The 23,754-nt window shown below is 33.9% G+C and overlaps 1 protein-coding gene across 3 annotated transcripts in view; it reads right to left on the minus strand.

Moving 5' to 3' along the window:
- FAF1 (Fas associated factor 1) overlaps nt 1-23,754 on the minus strand; it is a 466,200-nt gene that overhangs the window by 211,926 nt on the left and 230,520 nt on the right. For all 3 annotated transcript variants that reach the window (XM_081816911.1, XM_081816912.1, XM_081816913.1), the window contains exon 6: nt 18,847-18,952. In XM_081816911.1, the coding sequence (XP_081673037.1) occupies nt 18,847-18,952 (106 nt within the window). The remainder of the gene's footprint in view (nt 1-18,846; nt 18,953-23,754) is intronic.

The raw sequence follows: 23,754 nt of genomic DNA on the forward strand, positions 1-23,754 counted from the left end.
GGTAAGTAAAAAGTAGGCAAGAGTCTTATGCACTTAAGGAGGCAAAGTGATAATTCTCAGTAAATTCTATCTTATTTCTATAAGTTGTATTTCAATTTAGTATTACCTAAAACACGTTTTTACTGATTAATAAAATCATAACATTGTGCAGTTAAAATGTACAATAAACAAAATAAAAATATTGGTAATTGCTATATATTTCCACATGTAACTGTATGTCACAGATATTCTAAATGCAAATGCTAAAAAATAAAATAGTTTCTGTACAAGCATTTAAGTACAGTCTTAACCATACATCTTAGCAGTTAATACATCTAATAACAACACCATACAGACTGACAATACATTTCTGGCAAATGACCTAAACATGAATAAATGCTAGAGCCTAAAACTTTTACCTTTGCTTCACAATAAGTAATATTTTGCCCTGAGATAAAATCTAGCTAAAAAGGAAAACCACTTTCGCTATGATGTACCTAGTATACATAGTAGGTGCTCAACAAAAGAAAGCATTTTTGTTTCATATTTAATTAATTACGATACAGACTTAGGGAATGTTAAAAGATTAAAATAATGCTTTCCAAGTTGAAGAAATGTTAAGCTCTGATAGTGTATGATAACAGGAACATCTAATTAATATTTTGTAGAACTAGCATTCAAGTGTTATTGACAATTTGTTTTATCACTAAATATTAATTATAATTTTTTAAAGCTCGTTTCTTATTATCCTTTGGCTAAAATTCATTTTAAAGAAAAGATACCTTAAGCAGAAGTTATAATGTTCATTTTATTAAGGAAACACTTCGAAAATCCATCACAGATTCCAAGAACTTTAGAGCCAAAAGTAACCTATGGGATCATCTGGTAAAAACAATTACTCAGTGCAGTATTCTCCATAACAAGAATCTCTCACACATAATCAGATTTTTTTATAAAATACCTGAAAAAAGAAAAGTTAGTTGTATGTTTCATTTCTACCAAAATTTGTGATGACCTTAACTTTGTCTGAAAAATAAAAAGTAGTTATTCTTTTCATGTTTTGATTATAAATTTCAAATGCCTATTAATCTCTGGAAATGATCCAACAGTATTCTGGAACACACACACACTTGAAAACAAATACTAGCACACTATAAATTTTTAACCCAAACAGGAATCTCACATTTTTCTGAATAGCTTCTATCTCTTAACTTTTCCACAGAATAAGCAAGATTTTATTAAAATGTCACCCCTCCATTATTATTATTCTTGAATCAAACATCTTCAGTATCTGCAACGCACAAATTCCAAACAGCACAGAATTTCAACATGCAACTGAGTAGCTGATACTGAAAGATGTACCTCTAGAGATAAGAGTGCACTTGCACCTAATTAGAACTGTTTGAAATTTTTCACACTTTCAATAAAACCAACAAATATGCATGTTGTGTAATGTCATTTTCTGTCTGTCTCGATTTTACCAACAAAATATTTAACCTATTGTGTAAAGTGAGATTAGAACTTCAGAAATAAAAAAATTATGTTGGTGATTAGCCTACTCACCTCCTCAGTTACAAGAATTAACCTGCTACCTATTCAATACATCTCAGCCCCCGCTTTTTTTTTTTCAATAAGCTCCATGTTCAACGTGGGACCTGAACTCACGACCTCAATATCAAGACTGAGCCAGCCAGGCACTCCCATCTCAGACTTTTGAAAGGGATTTAAAAGTACTGTAAGTAACATAAATATAATGTATAGAACATAAAACAGAACTTCACAAAGCTGCTCTATTCTTTTAATACTTAGTGTTGAGATCTGAGTATGTTTACTTTCTTCAAAATTTAAAGGAAATTAAAAATGTAAAGCATTTTTCAGTTTAGATGGCTATAGATGGCACATGGAATGGCCAGAAAGCACAGCATTTTTTTTAAACTTATATGTATCATGATTATGGAGGATATTTTAGAAAAAATAAAAAATCCAAATGATTCTTAACATTATCTTTAAATTTCATTTTATATAAATGTCACTTTTAATAAAACTGACAGTAACATTAATGAAAAAATAGTTCAAGTTGTTTTAATACAGTTATTTTTAGTAATATTTGAAGGTCCAAGACATTGTATTTTCATTTGTAGGTATTGATAGCATCTATGACTAGAGAGAATTAATCAGTTAAGTTACCTCTTATAACGTGAAAGGAAATCTTTCAGCTAATTTGAGATGGTTCACACTATTGGCTTCCAACTTGGAAACTGAAAGGTGAGTCAGTCAGTTAAGCAATGGATGCCAAAAACTTAGTAGGCAGCAAAATCATAGCAGGAGTAGCTTAACAAGGTGATAATGGACAGAAATGCCATCCTTACTGTGCTATTGAAACATCTGTGTTTAATAGACTTGATTTCCAATAGACACCTTTTTTGGTTCAAACTCTGAAGCAAAAAGAAAACTGCAGACCATGACAATGGGCCATTTCCGATCTCAAAAAATACACCAGACTCTGAAATTCAGCCTCTGCCGCAGGAGTCAGACAGTAGAGGAATAAGGCAGCTGATATATTCAATCACTTATTTATTCATTAATTCTGCAAAGAGTATTCCTATCATAGGGCAGGCATTGAGAAAGAAATGAATCTGAAGGAATTCACAGACTACTGTGGGTTAGAGAGACACAACTAGTGATGGCTGGTAAATTGGTTTTCCCAAAACAAAAAGCCATGATTTGAAGTTTGCCAATTTACATGGTGTAAATACTCCCAACTGTGGCCAATTTCAAACTATCAACAGTTTATCAGGTTCACAAAATTCCTGAGTATCTAGCAATCAGCTTTCTTGCGCTGACAGGAGTTAGCTCCAGCACAACTAATGACTTCAATCAAATTTTTGCAGTTAACACCAGTAAGTGCTATAACAGATGCATATGTTAAGTGTTATGGTTGGAACAACTGAATGGAACTCAATTTCAACAAATGCTTTTTCTTCTATATTATTTTCCCCCCTATTATTCTTAAAGCATTCTGTTCGGTTCTGTAGAGAACATACAGATCAACAGGACATAGCCCCCCTCTCCTCAAAGAGCTGAACAATGAGCTAGGACAAGTATATAAATGAGTGTATGAGGCACAATATCACATCGTGGCAAATAAGGGCAAAATGAAGAGGTAAAGAGAGGTTATATCTATAAAAGGACAGAGGATTAAAGAAGATTTCCTGAAGGATTATCAGCCGAATATGGTCTTCCTGAAATATATATGGAGAGAGGGGAAGGGTCTTTGAACAGTTTGAAGAGAAGGAGTCAAGCTGAAGGAGAAGAATTAAAGAAACCTTTTTAAAAATAGTGAGGCATTGGGGCGCCTGGGTGGCTCAGTAGTTAAGTGTCTGCCTTCGGCTCAGGTCACGATCCCAGGGTCCTGGGATGGAGCCCTGCACTGGGCTCCCTGCAGGTGGGAAGCCTGCTTCTCCCTCTCCCACTCCCCCTGCTTGTGTTCCTGCTCTCGCTGTCTCTCTGTGTCAAATAAATAAAATCTTAAAAAAAAAAAAAGTGAGGCACATTAAGAGACAAGTAATGTCACTTAGTAAAATCTGAGGTACATGGAAAGAAGAATAATTCCTATAAAAAGTATTTTAGTTACTAAAGTTATATTCACGTTTATTGTCTCACTTTCATTTGCATAAATAATACCTATTAGGCAAGTAATATTACCACTGCTAATCTTACAGAGGAAAGAGTCTATATAGTGAGACAGAAGGAGGGTGAGGTAGGCTATTTCTCAGAGACAATGTGAATGGATTAAAGATTTAGGAAATGAAATAAATGAAAGTACTACAAATCATACAATGGGAAAAAACAATGACTTTACTGGGGACTCTTATACCACTTACCTATAACCTGCATCAGCACCTCTATCTATCTATCTATCTACCTATTTATCTATCAAAGATTTTATTTTTTAAAGTAATCTCTCCCCCAACATAGGGCTCAAACCCACAACCCCAAGATCAAGAGTCACATGCTCCACCGACTGAGCCAGCCAGGTGCCCCAGTACCCCTATTTATCTAGAAGGAAGAGTGACTACATTCATCAAGTCCTACATTCACAGCCTCATCAAGATCATTGTATTTCACAGCTTCAAGTGGTTCCATTTTCAACCTGCACAGCCATATGCAGCAGGCCTGACACTAGCAGATGCTATAAGAATCAAATGCAGTAAGGCAGGGAAAGGAAGTTGAAAAGTATAAAACACTAACCCAATGTGAAGCTTCCTTCTCCTTTCCCCTCAGTGAAGTAATCAACAACTTAATGTTAGGTCAACAGCTAGAATATCACTGACTACAAGAATCTCTGTAGAAATTCATTCAAATTACTGTGAAATAAAAACCATTCCCTCTTTTAGTGGATCTCCACTAGATTATAGATACATGATAATTTCCTCACAGAGAATATATTTTTCTAACAGGCTAATTAATATCTTTATTCTCATAAGATGTACTTATTCCACGCTCAAATATGCTTCTACTACATTCACAGTAACAGAACAAACTAATGGAAGCACTATGCAAAAACTCCCCAGTTCTCTCTCAACACTTGTTACTGTCATCCTTTTTATTCTAGCCACCCTAGTGATATGAAATGCTATCTCATTCTAGTTTTGGTTTGCAATTCCCTAATGACTAAAGATGTTGAGCAACTTTTCATATGCATACTCACTGCATATCTTCTCTTGAGAAATATCCATTCAAATCCTTTACCCATTTTTAAATTAGGTTGTCTTTTCATTGTTAAGCTGTAAGAGTTCTTTATATTCCAGATACAAGTCTCTTATCAATAAGTGATTTGGAAATATGCTCCTCCATTCTGTGAGTATTTTCTTCACTTCACTGATGGTATCTTTTGAGGCATAAAAGTTTTTAAATTTTGATGAAGTCCAATTTACCTATTTTTCCTTTTGTTGCTTGTCTTTTTGATGTCATATCTAAAGAAACCATCACCTAGCCCAAGGTCACAAAGATTTATTCCTATGTTTTCATCTAAGAGTTTTACAGTTTTAGCTTTTATATTTAGGTCTTTGATCCAGTTGATTAATTTTTACATATGATGTGAAAGAGTAGTCCAATTTCATTTTGCATGTAGATATCCAGCTGTCCTGGCACCATATGTTGAAAACACTATTCTTTCCATGTTTAACTGTCATGGCAACCTTGCTGAAAATTAACTGAACTTGAGTGTAAGGGATTTATTTCTGGACTTCCAATTCTGTTCCATTGATCTATAGGTGTATCCTTATGGTAGTTATCTTTATAACCTTGATATTCTCATAAAATTTTAATTCACTTACCACAAGTGAAACTAATGACATCAAACTACTACTATTTACTTTTACGTATCTCAATACTTAAAAATCTTACATATTAGAAAGACTTGTTATGTTTATGCAACTAACCTTTAAAGTCTTGTTAGATCATATGTATTCAAGGTTAAAGTCTACTTTAAGATAAAAATTAAAAATCTCAATTCTATAAATTCAAACACCATGGCAAGAGAGGCCTCTATTTCAACCTTGAACCTCTTAACACCTTAAGTATTAAAGGGATATTTACATTCCACAGTGACATATATACACATTTACATACACGGTGACTACCTACTGACCAGTTCTCTCTCCCCCATCCCAACCTCACACACAAGGTTCAACTGAAGCACATACGAAATTTCTAAATTCATATGTAATGACCAAATTTTAGAAGCAGAAAACTCCTCTGAAACCATTTCCTATTTTTCATAAATGACCCAGACCCAGAGTAGTTAAATGAATTACCCAAACTAATATAGCTAAGAAAGCAAAATATCAGATATAGAATCCAGGTTTCCCAATTTCTTTTCAGCTACTGGATGGTGACTCATGTAAATACTTCCTCACTTAATAATCATTTATAAGGTGCTAGGTACTACATTTAGTGCTATAAATATGAAGATTAAATGACTGAGATCCTACCCTCAAGAAGCCTACCATAAGAAGGAAAATAAACACAAAACAAAAGAATAGAGGTGCTGCAATAGACGTATACACCAAGTTCAATGGGACACAGGGATTTTATGCATACTTTAAAGTTCTAAGACATTTTATATTTTCACCAGCAAAAACTTTGAGTTTCTGCAGTTCTACATTATGAAAAAGTCATACATATGAAAAAGAAATATCAAGCCACTCAGGGCTAGATGATCGTGCAGCTTGTTAGTAGCAGGAAGATTAGAACTCAGACTCCAGGCGCCTGGGTGGCTCAGTCGTTAAGCGTCTGCCTTCAGCTCACATCATGATCCCAGGGTCCTGGGATCGAGCCCCACATTCGGCTCCCTGCTCAGCGGGAAGCCTGTTTCTCCCTCTTCCAATCCCCCTGCTTGTGTTCCTGCTCTCACTATCTCTCTCTCTCTGTTAAATAAATAAATAAACAATCTTAAAAAAAGAAAAAAAGAACTCAGATTCCATACACCATAGTGTAATGATCTTTCCACTATCACAAGCTAACTAATTGCCAATTGAGAAATAGTTAGATTAAAATCTGTAAGATTGCATCCCCTAGATTTGGAAAACAATTTTTAAAAACCAGCTATAACTTGCAATGACGTGGATGGAACTAGAGGCTATTATGCTAAGCAAAATAAGTCAGTCAGAGAAAGATAAGTATCATATGATCGCACTGATATGAGGATTTTGAGAAACAAGACAGAGGATCATAAGGGAAGGGAGGGAAAAATGAAACAAGATGAAACCAGAGAGGGAGACAAACCATTAGAGACTTTTAATCTCAGGAAACAAAGTGAGGTTGCTGGAGTGGAGGGGGGGGTGGGACGGATGGGGTGGCTGGGTGCTGGACATTGGGGAGGGTATGTACTATGGTGAGCGCTGTGAATTGTGTAGGACTGATGAATCACAGACCTGTACCCCTGAAACAAATAATACATTATATGTTAATTAAAAAATTAAAAAAAAAACAACAAAAAAACAGCTATAACTTCATTTACAAAGAAAACACCAAGAAATGACCTGGCAGATATTACAAATTAAGGACGACATAAATCTATTTTAAAGTCAGAATTTTATTTTACACTTTTTGTGCAAACTATCTATTCTCAGTCTCATTTTTAACAAATAAGTGAGAGTTTAAATAGCTAAATCAGAGAGATCTCTCATAACCCCCTTGAGAAAGTACCTATTTATGTCAACGTTAATACATAAAATGCTTGAAATACTTCAGAAAGCCTTGAATGACTTCACTTTTGCAAATGCCTTCAGATGCAAATAATCTCATTGAGTTATAGATTCTTTTTTAATTCAGTCATTCATTAAGCATACCAACTCTTTAACAAATTCAGTGGTAGGTCCAGAAATAAAGAGATGAATTTGATACTTTTCCTGTTCTTAAGATGCTCTTAGTCTAATAGGGGGAAAAAATAAGTAAACAGATAACTGCAAATGAGTGTGGTAAATGCTAAGACAGATATATATTTACAGGGAGAGGAGAAGCTCAAAGAAGAGAGAATAACCAAAAACTTGACTACCCAGATTGAATAACCACCTGCCTCTCAACATCTGGCTTCCAATTACTTTTGGCAGTTTCAACAAATCAATTTCTCCCCTTCATATGACAAAGATTGGCCATACATGAGGTCATTCAAGAAGAAAAATTTTAAAAAGCATCATAGTCTCTAAAGCCAGTTCCTAGAAATCTAGAATAACTTCTGAGCAACAGAGAATATATATATCAATAACAAAGATGACTAATTTGAAGGCATCAACATTCATTTAAATTTATGACATGTAAGCATGTTAATATATCAATCACTTTTAGAGTCATGCTCCACATATTGCTCATTCGTTATATACAAACATTGGTCACAATATTTGAAATTACAATTACCAATAGAAATTAGGACTCATAAGACATTTTACTATATTTCTGAAATTTCAAAATCCAAGCACAGTGATCCATGTGCATACCTGTTATCAGCAACAAAAATTTTCATCCACAAAAAAATAGCCTTAAATACACCTTATTAAAATTCCCTCATTTACAATGTGAAGCATAAGGGAAATACCTCCTGATTCAACAGAAATGAACCGATGTTTAACTGGTATTATTAGACATTACAAACATACCTCTTAGTTGGAAATACTTCACATTTTCATCAGGCAAAGGCAGGCATGTAAATGTAAAGTGCTTTTGATAACAGAATATCCAAAGTACTAGAAACAAATGGCAACAGCATTCAACATTTGAATTTAACATATATAACCTATAACTTTAATGTTTTTGAAATGCAATTTTTATAAAATTGTGAACAAGAGAATCTGGAATGTCACTATCTCACTCATAATTGATTTTATTTAAATATGATTTTTTAAATTATTATATTCAATTAGCCAACATATAGTACATCATTAGTTTTTGATGTAGTGTTCAATGATTCATTAGTTGCATATAGCACCCAGTGCTCATCACAACACATGCCCTCCTTAATACTCATCACCCAGTTACCCCATCCCCCCACCCCCTCCCTTCTATAACCCTCAGTTTTGATAATTTTTTCCTTCATAATGATTATAGTTATCTCTTCTATATTAACTGCACTATCATAAATGTGGTAACTATGCTCACAAAAGAATTACGACAAGTATCAAATCGGTGAAACAGAAAAAAATCACAAAATAGAAGGAAAGAGCCTGAGAAAGTCAACTGTAAAACAAGATTTCAATTCATTTGAAATAAAGCTCTAGTCTGACATATAAATCTTTTAACTTTCCTATATGCATTAGGAGTTTCCAATGGTGCCATCTTGGATAGACATTCACTGTATTAACATTTAGAACAGGCTTAGCTCTATCTGAGAAAAGAGAATTAGATAAGTGGACAGAAATAATGCTCTGGAAATGTGACATAATCAAGAAGTCCAATAGGTATGTAAAAATTCTAAAGCTGCTTATCTTTAAAATCTATAAAATGGAAGGTCCAGTCTCTTCTATAATATGTTTCTCTCTTTCTAGCTACCTGCTTTTTTTTAAAACTACCTATCTGCAAGGCAAGGAAAACTTTATCAATATTATTAAATATTCTCCTTACGGACAACTTGAAAACAATTCAGACTATATCAGTCAAATAAGAAGTCATAGCACCCTGAATTCTAACAATGAAACAGAAATTACTGATATACAATAGAATCTTACTTAGAACATTTTCTTGTCCTCTCACTCCATTGGCTAATCCTGGGCTTTCTCTGGAGTCTATCCTATGCTGCTCTTCAAAAATACATAATTAAGGTTTACACTTTCTCAAATGGAGGATACTTAATCCTAAATATCACCCCCCCACACACACACATACAAATATGAGCCCCCATTGTCCTTTGTACAGTCTTTATTTTAGAGGGAGAAAGTATTTTCGTGGATGCCCACAGTCATGTCAAAAGCTTAACTAGGAGGTTCCTCTTTCACCTTCTTCTGGAATTGGTCAAATCATATTTATGTCTTCACTGTTTTTTTTTAAGTCTCTAAACATCTGGCTTTTATTCTTATGCCTTCAATTACTTTTAATTTGTGGGCACTTGACTTTTCTAGCATAAAGTTTCAAGGAAATTATTCCATAATCAATGTACAGAATAGCTGTAGCCAAAAAGGAAAAAATTCCTTCCTTGACTTCATCTACCTGGATACATACCATACCTCTGGACATCACAGGCTAAAACTGCTGGCATTTAAAAAATTCTATTTTGTACTCTAAGTGCAAATCTAATTTGTTTTCCACTGTCACTCATAGGACTTTCCTAGCACTACTCTTTTCCAAAGCTCCTTCTTCCCTCAATTCCTTCATCCCTTTCCATCAAGTGCTCATGTTCAGTATTACTTCTCCCCCTGTTCCCCCTCCACCCCCATGCATAAGCTGTAAAATAGATGTAAAGCTTGGTGTAAGTCCAAAAATTTTATGATCAAAATACATACTTAGCAAATTGTTTGGCTAAATCTTTCATGTATGATGAAAGATTATTACCACAATTCATTAGCAAATTATAGACTTTGAAATGTAGGCAGACAAATATTTGGCCCTGTATCAATCAATTTGGACCAGCTGGGTAGAAATTCACACAATCCCAGGAAACCCGGGAAGTGAGGTGCTCTTTCATTTTTCATTCACTTGAAACATTAAAGAAAAATTATCATTCTATAAAAATGTCCACTTCCCAAGATTTTAGCAGAGCCATTTTAGATTGAGTTTTATTTTCAGTCAATTACTACTTTAGTGACCAATAAACTGATCATTTTTCTTATAATCAAATGTGGAAGAATAGTGCCTGTGTATATATAGGTACCATAGTATTTGATACCCCAGTTTAAAAGCTTAATATTTAAAAATGGTTCTGTTGCCCTAAAAAGGGGAAGGATATACTTCTACATACACTAAATCAGTTTGTAAACAAATTTTGCAGTTATTCACAATAAATATCATTAACATTCCTTCTCTGAGCCTCTCTAGCCTAGTAAGGTGACCCTGTACAAAGATTCTGATTGATCCTATGTCTGTCTGTTTTGGTTAGGCTACAAGGCCGTATATGGGGACAGCTGCACTTTGGGAGCAACTTAAAACAAATTTCATCTTAGTGGCATCTAATCCAGTGCTTGGTACAAGACGCATGGAAAAGTCAGTGTCAAAATTAAACAATGCCGGCTTTGCAACGAACAGATGCTTTTGCCTTGCAGCTGTAAAAACCTTAGAACAATCCAGTACTCTACTGTCTGGTCACGCAATGACCACAAAGCAAGGAATACATTTTGTCATTTATAAAAAATGTTTGTTACAAGCTTTTAAAGTCTTTTTTCTTTTAAAAATCGTTTTTTTTTTTAAAAAGAATGTATTGAGGGTAATAATAAGGTAATATAGCTCTAAACTGAGTTATAGAATCTTTTTAAAGTTTTATTTTCCATACTAAATATGTTTGAAAGAGAACTCCTTGACTAGATGGTATTAAGTCATACACAAGACACATTAGACAAAAGAAAAATGATCATAAACAGATGTTTAAGGGGTTACGGACAAATAATCTTTGGTATATAAGGATAAACATATAAATAATTTTCAACATGCAGGCCTTAATATACCTTGACTCAATCTAGGTTATGTTTATGAGCACCTTATATTCACTTACCCATCCTTTGATTTACTTCTTTCTCGCTCTCTTTTTTTTTTTCTGGGATTGGTTTGGGAGAAGAATGAGGTCATTATTCTTATTTTATGGCTGGAGGATATTTAAATGTTAAAATATTTCTCAGCTTAAGTAACATGGTACCTACCAAGTCTATAAAAAAAAACTGTAGCCTTTTCCAACCCTTCCCCTACAGGACAGAAACTTGTCTCTGGCATTCAGGAATCTAGGGGTTAATATTTTAATACTGAAATAAACTCTTTTTCATGAGGAGAAAGGCTCCAACTACTGTGCCTATGAAACCAAAGAATCAGCGCCACCTAAGTTAGTGACTGCATGGTCATGGTCAAACCATATCTGCTAATTGAAGTTTTAGATTTAAAGATAGCTTTTTATGGTACCTACAAGAAAGAGAATCTAGTAGTCTTACCTTCATTTTTAGTCCACTGCAAAAAAATTTTCAGTAAGTTTTCCTAATCATTCATATTTTTTCTAGAAATCCTTTTCTCCCAAAGGATATCAATTCATTAACACCTCATTGCTTATAAATTTCATTATATGTTTTGTTGGTTGAAGGTTTGGGGATTCCCCCTATATTCTTCCCCACCTCAAAACTTGTATTTCAATGAATGAAGTCCTAAAGTAATGACATTAATAGGAAATGAATCAAATTTTATTTTAAATATTAAAGAAGGCATGCTACTATTAAGTCTTTGAAAAATAAAACCCAAATGTTTTTGTAGTTGTTTTTACATTTCTACATTTTATTTCCTAAGAATGTGATTAACATATATTGATATGTAAAACATTATTAGTGCTTTATGCTTTTTAAAGTATAAATTCTAGACATTCATTTAAAGAGATAGGCCAAACTTAGAAACAGTCTTCTCTATGAATTGTTTACAATTATCTTTAAGTTATATATTATTGGCATGATTTTGTTGTATTCTTTGCTAGTAACTATAATAAAAATGCACTTGAATTAGTGTCAGTATGACATCAAACAAAGGTAGACCATGCAACAAAAATGTATCACGAGTATTAAACTTAAAAGTATAAAAACATACAAAATTAACATGTCCTAGATGTAATCCCTTGTATCTTATCTAACCCACATAGCTTAGAATTCATTATTTTACAGTGTCAGTATTCCAAATTACAATTGTACGTAAACAGCTTTAAAGATAATTATAAATCTGCACAATCTGGGCTAGCTAATTTTCTTGTTGAGTCATAATAACTTTGGTTAATAATCAGAATTATCCTAACAAGAACTATGTGAGAATATTTTGTTTGGAAGTGTATTCCAATTTCAGGTTATTAATTATACAATTCCATTCACATTTAATGGACTTTAATATACTACATATTTTTATGGGACCGTGTAGAAATTTGCAAAAATGGTTGGCTCAAATAAATGGCTCTCCATTAAGTGAATTTTATCCCTTTGGGTTCACTCAATAACAGCAATATATTTTTAAAGTATATATTTTACTCAAAAAATACATAAGTAAGTCACAAACCAAAAGCTAACAGATGTGTGACTTCTAATTAGTTATAATAATCTCTGCTTCAATGCCATTAGAATGAGCCTTTCTTTTCTTTTGAAAACTAAAAAAGCTTTCCTTTGAATTTTAAACTGTCAGGGTGCTTCAAAGTCAATGTACAAAATCTGCTTTGATTAAAATTTTAGACATCTACAGTGATAACTTTATGAAAGGAAAATATTAAATTATAATTATCCTAAACAGACACAGTCTTGTGAAACTAACCCTACATTCATGTTAAAACACAAAGAGTTGAATATAATGAATTTGATTCATCCTCGGACACAAAGCTTCACCACAGTAAACTCAGTCAACTGTTGCTCTTGCGCCTATATTCATGGTGCTTAAATAGCGCACTTTAAAACAAAAAAAACTCCAATTGGCTTTTCATATATCCACCCTCCCCAAAAATAACGCACTTGAAAAACTCAAATGATATGAAAGGCTTCAAGGCCTCTTTTCTCCCTTTCATAGCCCTTTTTTTAATTTCTGTTTGCAGTAATCTGCCTTTCTCTTTCTCTTTCTCATTGCTACAGAGCAAGCGAGGAGGCTCAGAGCTTTGAAAAGGGGGCTCAGTGTGTAATGGGTCCACTAGAATTAATTTACTTGCACCAAATCCATTGAGCACAGAGGGGTTTTTTTCCCCCTCTCTCTCTCTCTGTCTCCCTCTCTCTTCTCCAATCATTTGGAGTCGAACGCAGCCCCCAGCCTTTGTAATTCTAGTAAAGCACTTAAAGTGCACAGTAGGTGTTCATGAGGACCATCTGGTCAAAAGCAAAACAAGCTGCTGATTTTGCCTTTGAATAGAATGAAGCAAGTGTGAATTAGTCTCTTCAATTAGCACTATTACAACCTGTCAAGTGCATATTGTAAAACAGGATTATTACAGTATTGGTCACCAGTGCAATTATTTACTCTCTGCCTTTTCTTGCATATAAAAATGTCTTATGTTTATTAGTTTCTGATAACTGAACATAATTTCTCTTAACCCAGACATTTCAAAACTACCAACACACAAATCACAGATTATGAAACATGGTCAGCTAAGCAGATGTTAGGATACACATATCTTAAGTAACAAAGGACCAAAGCATTGCCCTTAATTCTTAACAAAATTTCATTGTTTCTATCCTCTTGAAAAGTAGGTGAAGAAATACTTACATGGGCTTAAAAAAAAAAATTTCCCAGAGAGATTATTCTAAAATACTTTTGGGGAGAGAAAAAGACTTGTCAGTTCCAAATGGCTGCATTGTAAATATTACTTAAACTTATTTCCTAAGGGGATGATTTACTAGGAATAACAGGTAACCTCAATATTTATAAAATGATCATTAGCAATTTGTTCACTTAAAGTGGTATGACTTCAATAGATTATAAATTTCAACTTGAAACTAATAATATACACGCATATTTAAAAGAAACTCATAATGTCCTTTTCTCAAAGCTGAATAAAGGCTTGAATTCATTGCCCGATTGCTTAAGAAATTATATCGCTTTCATTCTTGCTAAGATGTCATTGGTGATTTCAAATTTTAAAAAATCAAACTATGATACATGCTAATTAAAATGGGTTCATTCTAATTGAGTTTATATATGCCATTTATCTTGAAGTAAATTTATAAACCACTTAAACTTTTAATTAAATAAGCACACAATTTAATTTACCCTCTTGCATATGCACATTCTCAGCTAGTCTACTCTTCAGTTCTGTGCCAGCACCCCCGCCCTCTCTAAACTGGAAAACAAACAAACAAAAAAACAAAACAAAACAAACAAAAAACAACTATACCTAAAACATTTACAGAAAGGGCATGTTAGTTAAGTAGTTATGGTCAACCCAATACCAGAAAATTGCTTATTAGTACAATCTCTAAAAAACTACATATTTAATACTGTTAATGATCTCTAGCATCAAAGGAGAAGAGTTTGAAATATACGTTAATCAAGCAAGTTCAGAAAGTAGCAAATAGAAAAAGAGGCACAAAACCCAACCCAAGTTTCAAATTTGCAGAATCAGAACTAGCCTCATGATTTCACAATTATTTAGCCAAGATTATTTTTAAAGACTGGTATGATTTATATATTTAGTTCACTTCTTGTTGCTAATTCAAACTACTGGCTTCTCACTTGACAATCACTAATATTAGTAGTGAAATGTTTTACTATTTTATGCAAGCTATATCTTTATAGGTCATCAATTTTCCCCTTTCATTCCCCTTAAGAGCTAAATCAACATTAATAAGAACAGTGAGAATTCTAGGGTAAAGTAAAACTTGGAAGAGAATTTAAATAATTCCAATAGCTATTTATCATGCTTCTCGCTATAACAGATAGATAAGTAATACTCCATGATTCCATGCCAAAAATAATTAGTTTTCTTATTATTGTTTTTCTGGGTCATGTGTGTATTCCTTAAGTTTGTATGACATCGGCAAAGAAAAGTGGGTATTCTGCCTAATAGAAGCTTTTGCAATAGTAATATAGACAACAAAGAATTGGTTTCCAAGAAAAGTTGGCTTGATTTCAGGGATTTCATATCCTTTTCCACACCTGGGTTTAGGATTTGCACTAGGCAAATCAATCTTTTTTCCCTTAATTTAACCAATCCCAAGTGCATTTGTAATCACAGATTTTAATAGTATTAGACAGTATTACGAGAATCTGTATAATTGTTTAAAAATCTGAATTCTCAGTGTAGAAAATTCATTAAAATAAGGTAAGCTTGTTTAAATTTTCAAAGAAATTCACTGTTTTAAAGTGTGGTAAGTAGCTACTTCAGGACCCAAAAAGGTGGAAAGATGACTGTCACAAAGTAATTGTCATATTATCTGATAATTTCATAAATGATCTGTTGAAATGGAAAAAGAGAAAGGATTTTTATTCTAGGACTACTTGCAACTTTCCACACTGATCTTTTTATACTATCATTGCCTTTTCCTCAAGTAGAAGGATAATGTAAGCGGAATGATTTGTAAAGAGTTTAAAAAAACCCTCAATATCTAACTAGCTTAAATTAAAATCTAGAGCACCCAAAGGACATAAGTCATGCATTGTGAGGCAAGAGACCACAGAGCCAGAATGAACAAACACTTGCACAACTACGGTTTATCACCACTAACTTGCATGAACATATGGTCACTGAAGAGTTTATTTGAAATTCAAACTGCATCTAAGTTCTATTTTCTAATTCAGTATTTTAAAAAATGTATTTTGTCTAAATAAAGTTGAAATCACAGTGCCTTTTCAACACTATTTCATTTAATACAAATTTGTCTCCGGGGGAAAAATATTACAAAAGCTTTTTTTTTATATACGCAAGGCTTTCAAAATTTAAAAACAGCAAAAAATGGGCTGTTTTTTCACCTATAACAAAAATAATATACTCCTACCCTGGAAAAAAATCAGGTGTTTTTTTCTTCCTTTCTCTCATATATTGGTCAGAATTCATTCTTGGAACTATTAAACAACACTGAAAAGAGATTTCTGAAACTGATGACAGAAATTAATTTATAATTTAAGATATATGGCATCATTAAGCTTCCATATTAATAGCAAAAATTCTAACATTTATCAAACCATACTGCAAAATCATACTGACATTGTATTTTTATTGTGTTGCAAACTTTCAATCACACAACAAAAAAGGACATACTTAAGTGTCACTGTGGGTTGCATGGCTGTAGCATAAGAGCAACTATTCCTCCCGAACCAGACCCAAGCCCCCAAATATTCCATAAGTTGAAGAAGAAAAGTCTTAGAACTAGGCCTACAGAGTGTGATCCTAGGCCCAGAGACTATAATCCTATATTCTTTTTTACTAAATTGTACAGAATAAAGGAGTTTCCATGTACCTGTCTACTCACAAAAAGCACTGATACTAGAAATTGCGTTTATTTTGTCCTGGCACCTAGAATTTCAAAATATTATTTTAAATAAACTTAAACGCGGGGGGGAGAAAAAAGAAAAAGAAGAAACCAAACTCTTGTGAAGAAATACACAAGAATATCTGTCTTTGCAAAAATATTTCTGGGACATTTTTCATTTAGAAAATGGTATGAAAAAGGTTTACTGTTTTCAAGTCCTTGAAGCTTAAAATATATTGGATAATCTAAATAGCAGGCCATGGAGAACAGTTTCAGCCAACTGTGGCGCACAATGGCACATTTACAGAATTTTAAATATTTCTTTTAATAATTGATGTAGTCATTTTGAATCATTCTGCATAGGATATCAGGTGTGAGCAGATTGCATTAACGCTGCTTAAACATTTCAACTTGTCAGTATGGTCAACTCGATTTCGGAAATATTTGCAGTATTTTCCCATCGAAACAGTAATAAAGGCAAAATAAATATATGCCACTACTTTATAATCACCGAACATTAATGAATATTTTATGTCTTTTTAAATCTCCCTGTTTAATTTAAAAGGGTGAAATTAAGTCTCCTCCCTGCAATATGCCAATTATCTGTAAATCAAACAATAACTTGGCCATTATGCTCCTTTTTGTTAATATAAGAGAAGCTAATTTGAAAACACTGAATGACATTTTTAGACTATCAGTTTAATAGTCCTTTCTGCCCTCTTGTGGGAGAAAGTTGAAACACACTTAAACTAGAGAAATGTTAAAAAAAAATGTAAAAAAAAAAGGTAAAAAATTCTGGCTATAAAAATTTCAATCAGAAAAAAAATACAGCAGTATATATTTATCCATCAAGCATTGTACTAGTCTTCAATTTAAAAAAGTAAATCAACAACAAAATGAAATTTACTTTGTATTATTTTTGCTTTTCTTGATTAAAATGGAGTTGTTTTGAAACTAAATTTCCTTATTTAATTACATCCAATATGTAATTTAAATTTTACTACCATGAAGTTACCAGAAGAAATCTGCTATAGAGCCATAGTTAAATATTATTTCTAAAGTAAATGCAACAATGATTCTCCAAGGAATTGAAAATTTGGAGACTAGAACACCCATTATAGAGGTTAAAATGAAATGCCAATTAATACACTTAAAATTCTGGAAAAAAAATCAAATAATTCAAACTTATGATTCAAAGTAGGGGCCAAGAAAAATTTTAAAGATTTTAGTTACTAGTCAACAAACTATTCAAGTGATAAACAGAGAAAATAAACTTTAAACAATGAGCTACTTATGGCAAATTCAGAAGTTGAAATTCATTGACAAAACATCCAAAAGGAAACCATTAATAGTCTAACCACTACTAAAACAATTCATATACATCTGAAAAATGATTAGGTGAAAACAACTCATTCTTTCAATATGACATTAATAATTATCTTAAACAATGTAGACCAAGAAAAATTTTATGAAATAATCCAAGATTAAGCATAATTATCTTTATAAAAATATCAGTAGACAAACAATTGTTGTCTTCACAATTAACAAACCTAACTGTCATAATCATCATTTCAGTGTTTCTAAACACAATCCTGTCAAAGCCTTATACATTTTACCCAGATGGAGATAAATTACTGGCTTTTAAGTGGGTGGGGCCACAGGCAAAAAGGTACCTTTTCTCTCTTGGGGGCGGTTCTTTTTTGAAACAGTGGCCCTGGTTGGCCACATTGAAGAAAATATTGACACTATATCTCAGATATTCTAAGCTAAAGACTGACAGTCTCCAACAGCATCTCACGAATATTGCCTAATGTTGGAATTGAGCTACTAAAGAAAAGCCTCCTCAAACTCCTTTTGGAAAAAGGCAGGGTACACATTATAAATAATACATTTGAGAGCAACCTTTCAAATAAAATATAGGCATATTCAAAAATGCATGCTGTCAACAATTTCCAAATTAATATTTTTAACTATTACTATAAAACCGTAAAATACATTATATAACAATGAATTATTTTTAAGCAAGGTTTTAAGTTGACTATTTTAAGAGTTATCAAGAGCTCTCATTTATAACATCTATCTTTCTGGGTCAAGTCATTAAATAGATCTACAGTAATCATTGATGCTCCAGTTAATTAAAATTAAGAACCCAATAATGAAACATAAAGAGAGTTTCCAACTAGAAGAGATAAGCCCTCTTTAACAGGGTCAACATTAGCTATAATGAGCTACCTTTATTCCTTAGCTGTGAGACATAACTTACCTCTTGAATGGTACTGCTTCCTGAGAAGTTCAGGTTGTACTCCCGCTGGACTTCTCGGTGGGTGATGATCAGCATGAAGTTTTGATTTAATGACTCCTGCAGGGCACTGAAAGGGTTGAAAGAAAAACAAGGAACTCTGAGATGAACATGTTCTAGCTTGCTTTACAGCTAGCTGCAAAAACCCCAGGAGTACCACAACCTCCACACAGGCATGTCCGGGCCCAATGTTATCATCTTTTCAGCTCCTAAAGGCAAGAGAGCATGCTGAGAGCAACCAAGGGGAGCTAACCTGTTAACTCCTTCTCTACCAAGGTGTTTTTAAACTTCAATTCTAAACACTTTGCATACATAAGAATTTTCTAGAAGTCATATACTATTGTCTGCATATGTACTTCCTCTAAGAGAACCAAATTTTTTCAATTATATAAAACTCCAAATATGCTACTAAGATGTATATTCAAAGACTCTGGTTCAAATCCAAGTGAAATAGGTGTTTTAGAAGAACAGAAATACAGGGCGCCTGGGTGGCTCAGTTGGTTAAGCGACTGCCTTCGGCTCAGGTCATGATCCTGGAGTCCCGGGATCGAGTCCCATATCGGGCTCCTTGCTCAGCAGGGGGTCTGCTTCTCCCTCTGACCCTCCCCCCCTCATGTGCTCTCTCTCTCTCTCAAATAAATAAATAAAATCTTTAAAAAAAAAAAAAGAACAGAAATATAAAATATTGTTTATACTCATGAATGCTGTATAAGAACAGAAATATGGTTTCAGTCAAAATTCAGAAAATACTGAAATCTCCAGAACTTTACCTGCTATATCAAAATTCCTTCAAAATATTTGTGCTTTCACTTAGGACTCACGAATACACAGAATTTAGAAATTGGAGAATTCAGAGCAACATTAACCAAAATGTTAGAAATGTGTCAGAACCATGAAGAGTAAATGAAATTAACCACATAAATTAAGAAACATTAGTCATGGTTCTATTTGTTTATGACAATATTAAAAAGCACTATCAACACTGAAAATAAAAACCTGCCACTGTTACGTATGAATAATCTATACTGGCAGCCTTGAGTATAATTGTGCCATGCTTGCAGAATTGGGAAAACAATTTGGGTGTGCCTACACAGTTCTGGCCTCCATTACTCCTCCTTTGCTATTCTGTAACTATGCAATAAACATACATGCAATGTAAGATTAGGATTAGGTAGTTAATCTGTCTCTCCCATTGTCTCCCATAGAGTTCCCAGGTTAATTACAGACTAAAAATACCTAGGAAACACCAATATACAGCATGAAATATTATTGATCAAAATCAAAGGAAATAATACCCAACTAAAATAGAGTTTCTTTAGGCAGGAAGCTTTGTCACTGTATCCTTAGCAGTTAGGCATAATGCCTGTCACACTATAGGTAAATATTTATTGAACAATGAACAAATTGTGAATTTCCAGAAGGCAAGAGTCTTATCCATCTTTGTATCTCAGAAAGCAATGTTACTTTCTGGAAAACTACTATGGGGTTAAGATTTTGATGTTGAGTCATGTATTTATCAACATTAAGTCAATGTCTTGCATTATTCCATGTGCTAAGGAAACCAACCCAAATACATAGGTCTGTCCATAAAAAACTTCACAATCCAAGAAGGGTAGACAGATACATAAACAGCCAGAGTAAAATGTAATAGGTACAACTGAGAAAGGGGAAATGGTTAGGGAAAGCTTCAGAGGGGAAGAAAAATATACGTTGAAATATGAAGTTAGGTAAGTAGGAGCTTTGTGTTTATCATTTGGAAGGCATGAAATTTTTGCTTCGTTTGGGGAAGAAAGAAGGGTGGCACTTTTTAGACAAGGAAATAATAAATGGAAGAACACAGCATGTTCATTCACTCAGTTAACATGTATTTATTGAGCACCTACGTATATTTATGACATTGTTCTAGCTGCTAGGGATACAGTAGTGAACAAGAAAAACATGATCCCTGCTTTCATGAAACTTACATTCCAGTAAAGGAGACAGACAATAACCAAATAAATGAGTAAGTAATTTGAGAGAATACTAAGTGCTGTGAAGTAAATAAAACAGGATTACAATTAAAAAGGTAACAGAGGGGCAGGGTGAAGGGAGTTATTTTCAACAGAATAGTTAGGAAAGGCATCTCTGAGGAAGTGCCATTTAAGTTGAGGCTGCTATGATAAGAAAGAGATAGCAGTAGTCTGATCATGTAGGTCCTTGCAGACCATAGTAAAGAACTTGATATTTATAGTAATTGCAACGGAAAGCCACTGGAGGTTTTACACAGGGAAATAGTTAAGAACTGACTTACATTTACATGTATACAATATTATTCCGGCTGCTTAGGCTACGGTGAAGAAAGAGTAAAGGCAGGGAGAGCTAGGAGACTTAGGAGGCTAGTCCTGGCAAGAAGTGGTGGTGACTTGGACTAGGGTAGTAGAGGCAAAGAGGGTGAAGTGTTGTCAGGTTCAGGTATCTTTTAGAGGTAGAAGCCAGACAAATTACTAATGGAATGAGAGAAAAACATAACCCCAAGTTTCTGGCCTAAGCAAATGGAAGGATGGAATTGGATTTAACAAGGAAAACTGGGGTAGGAACAGGTTGGGTGGGGAAACAGAGTGAAGTTTTGGATATATTAAGTTTAAGATGCCCATTAGATATCCAAAAAGAGGTATCATGTACATCTGTACAGAGGTAAAGGTCAACAAAGACAGCTCAAGAGCAGGAGAGTTCATAGCACACTGACCATATTTAGTTTTTGTGGGCAAAAGAAATAACCTAGAGAAATAGGTTGCTTAGAGAAAAGGAGAGAGGCCAGGATGGAGCCCTGGGCATTCCAATCATTTGAAATCAAGCAGAGGAAGAGGAGTCAGAGCAAAGGAGATTGATAAATGGGGAGTGAGATAAGAGAAAGACCAAGAAAGTCTAGTATAAGTAACTGTTTCAATTAGGAGAGCATGAGTAATTATGCCAAGTGATGCTGAGACATTAAGTACAGTAAGGTCAGAAAAAATCACAGTGTTCAGGAAATTGTGAAAAGTTCATTATGACTACAATGAAGGGTGTGTGGGAGGAGTGTAATGAGGCCCAAACAGTAGGTTGGGTCAATGTTCAATATCTGTATATTAAATGAATTTGGGGTCAAAAGTGGCAAGTAATGGAAAGTCTACTTGGAATTTCAGGGCCTTTCACAACTATTCTACAAAATTTGGCTTTTGCTCTAAAGCTTGGCTAACTTCTCATGTCAAAAACATCACACTACACTCAATTCAATCTCTGTTCATGCTGTTCTCATCCCCTTTCGCAGCTACCCCACCAACACTGCACAGCTTTCAGGCTACCTCAGGGCCTACCATTTGTATTTATTATAGACTCCCTCTTCTCTGAATTCTTTTATCATATAATTCATTTAATACTTAAGCGTATTAGCAATTTAATACTTAATATAGCATATTAGCATTTAATACTTAATATAGCAATTCTGTATAGTTTGCTTTGTTTCATGTGTGGATGTCCTTAATTCAAGACTATAAGCCTTTTGAGGATAAATATCTTATTACTCATCAGTATTTCCCTTGGCAACCAGCATATTCAAAAGTGATTCAATCGAATCCTATACACAATTAAGGAATAGTTTTGCATATTCTGAACTGCATATAACTGCATATTTTTTGAGCTGCATATTCTGAACTGCATATAACTGCATATTTTTTGCCATTTTATTCACAAAATTGTGGTTCAGAAAGGTTAAGTAATTGCCCAAGGTCATGCAGTACAGAAAGATGAACCAAGTTTCTAAACTATATTTCATTCTATGTTCTTTACACATCAGTATCCTATCTCCCAAATGGCTAGGGTGCTTTGGGGATACAAAGATGAATAAGACTCCTGCCTGCTAGGAGTTCACAAGTCATTCATTCTTCCTATAATTATTTGATTCCTATTATTTGTAACAGTCAAGACAGACTATTCACAGAATTTAAAAGAGATGTGAAGATTGTGAAGAAAGGAGACAGTACTCTGGAGTAATGTGAAGAATGGATAGTAATTTGACAAGTAGATATGGAAGATGATTTCAGGCATAGACTAGTTTGAGCAGAGACGGAGACTGGAAAACATAGAGAAAGATGTAGAAAGCAATGAGGAAGAAGTATAAGGAAATGTGAAGAAGGTTTGTGAAAAAGAAAACTTTAAAAAATTAAAGACCACCATTATGGGGGCTTCACATGCAAGGCTAAGAAGCTCAGAATTCTGTTAAGTCTTATTATATAGATCCTCCTTTATCTTTACATATGGATCTACACATATGTTTAATACTTTCAGTGCTTGCTTTTATGTAATTCCTTAGATATGTTTCTTGATACTGACTGGCAGACTTGTACAATAACTTTGCAAAAAGGTTTGCCAGGACCAGCATTAACTGCCAGACTACTTTAGAAGAACATCACCTTTGGGGCATCTGGGTGGCTCAGATGCCGGTTAAGTGTCTAACTCTTGATTTCAGCTCAGGTCATGATCTCAGGGTCTTGAGACTGAGCCCTGTGTCAGGCTCCACACTGGGCGCAGAGGCTGCTTAAGATTCTGTCTCTCCCTCTCTTTCTGCCCCTCTCTCTAAAGAAAAAAAATCACGTTAGTCCAGTTCTACAATTTCTCAATAGTCCCAGCAGAGGGTAAGTTGGCAAGAGAAAATATTTATAGCTTTAAACTGCTCAAAGGTCACAGAGCCAGATTTGAGTCCCTGCTCCACTACTCGCTAGTTGTTTGATTTTGAAAAGTCAGTCATACATTCAACATATTTGCTGAATGTCTACCACATAAGGCCCCATTTTAGGTACTTAATTATTCTGTAAATTCTCAATTTCCTCTTCAGAAAAAGGATAATAATCCTTCATA

The sequence above is a fragment of the Leptonychotes weddellii genome, chromosome 4 (genome assembly GCF_054177405.1).
Source record: "Leptonychotes weddellii isolate Sample4059 chromosome 4, ASM5417740v2, whole genome shotgun sequence".
Classification (NCBI taxonomy): Eukaryota; Metazoa; Chordata; class Mammalia; order Carnivora; family Phocidae; genus Leptonychotes; species Leptonychotes weddellii.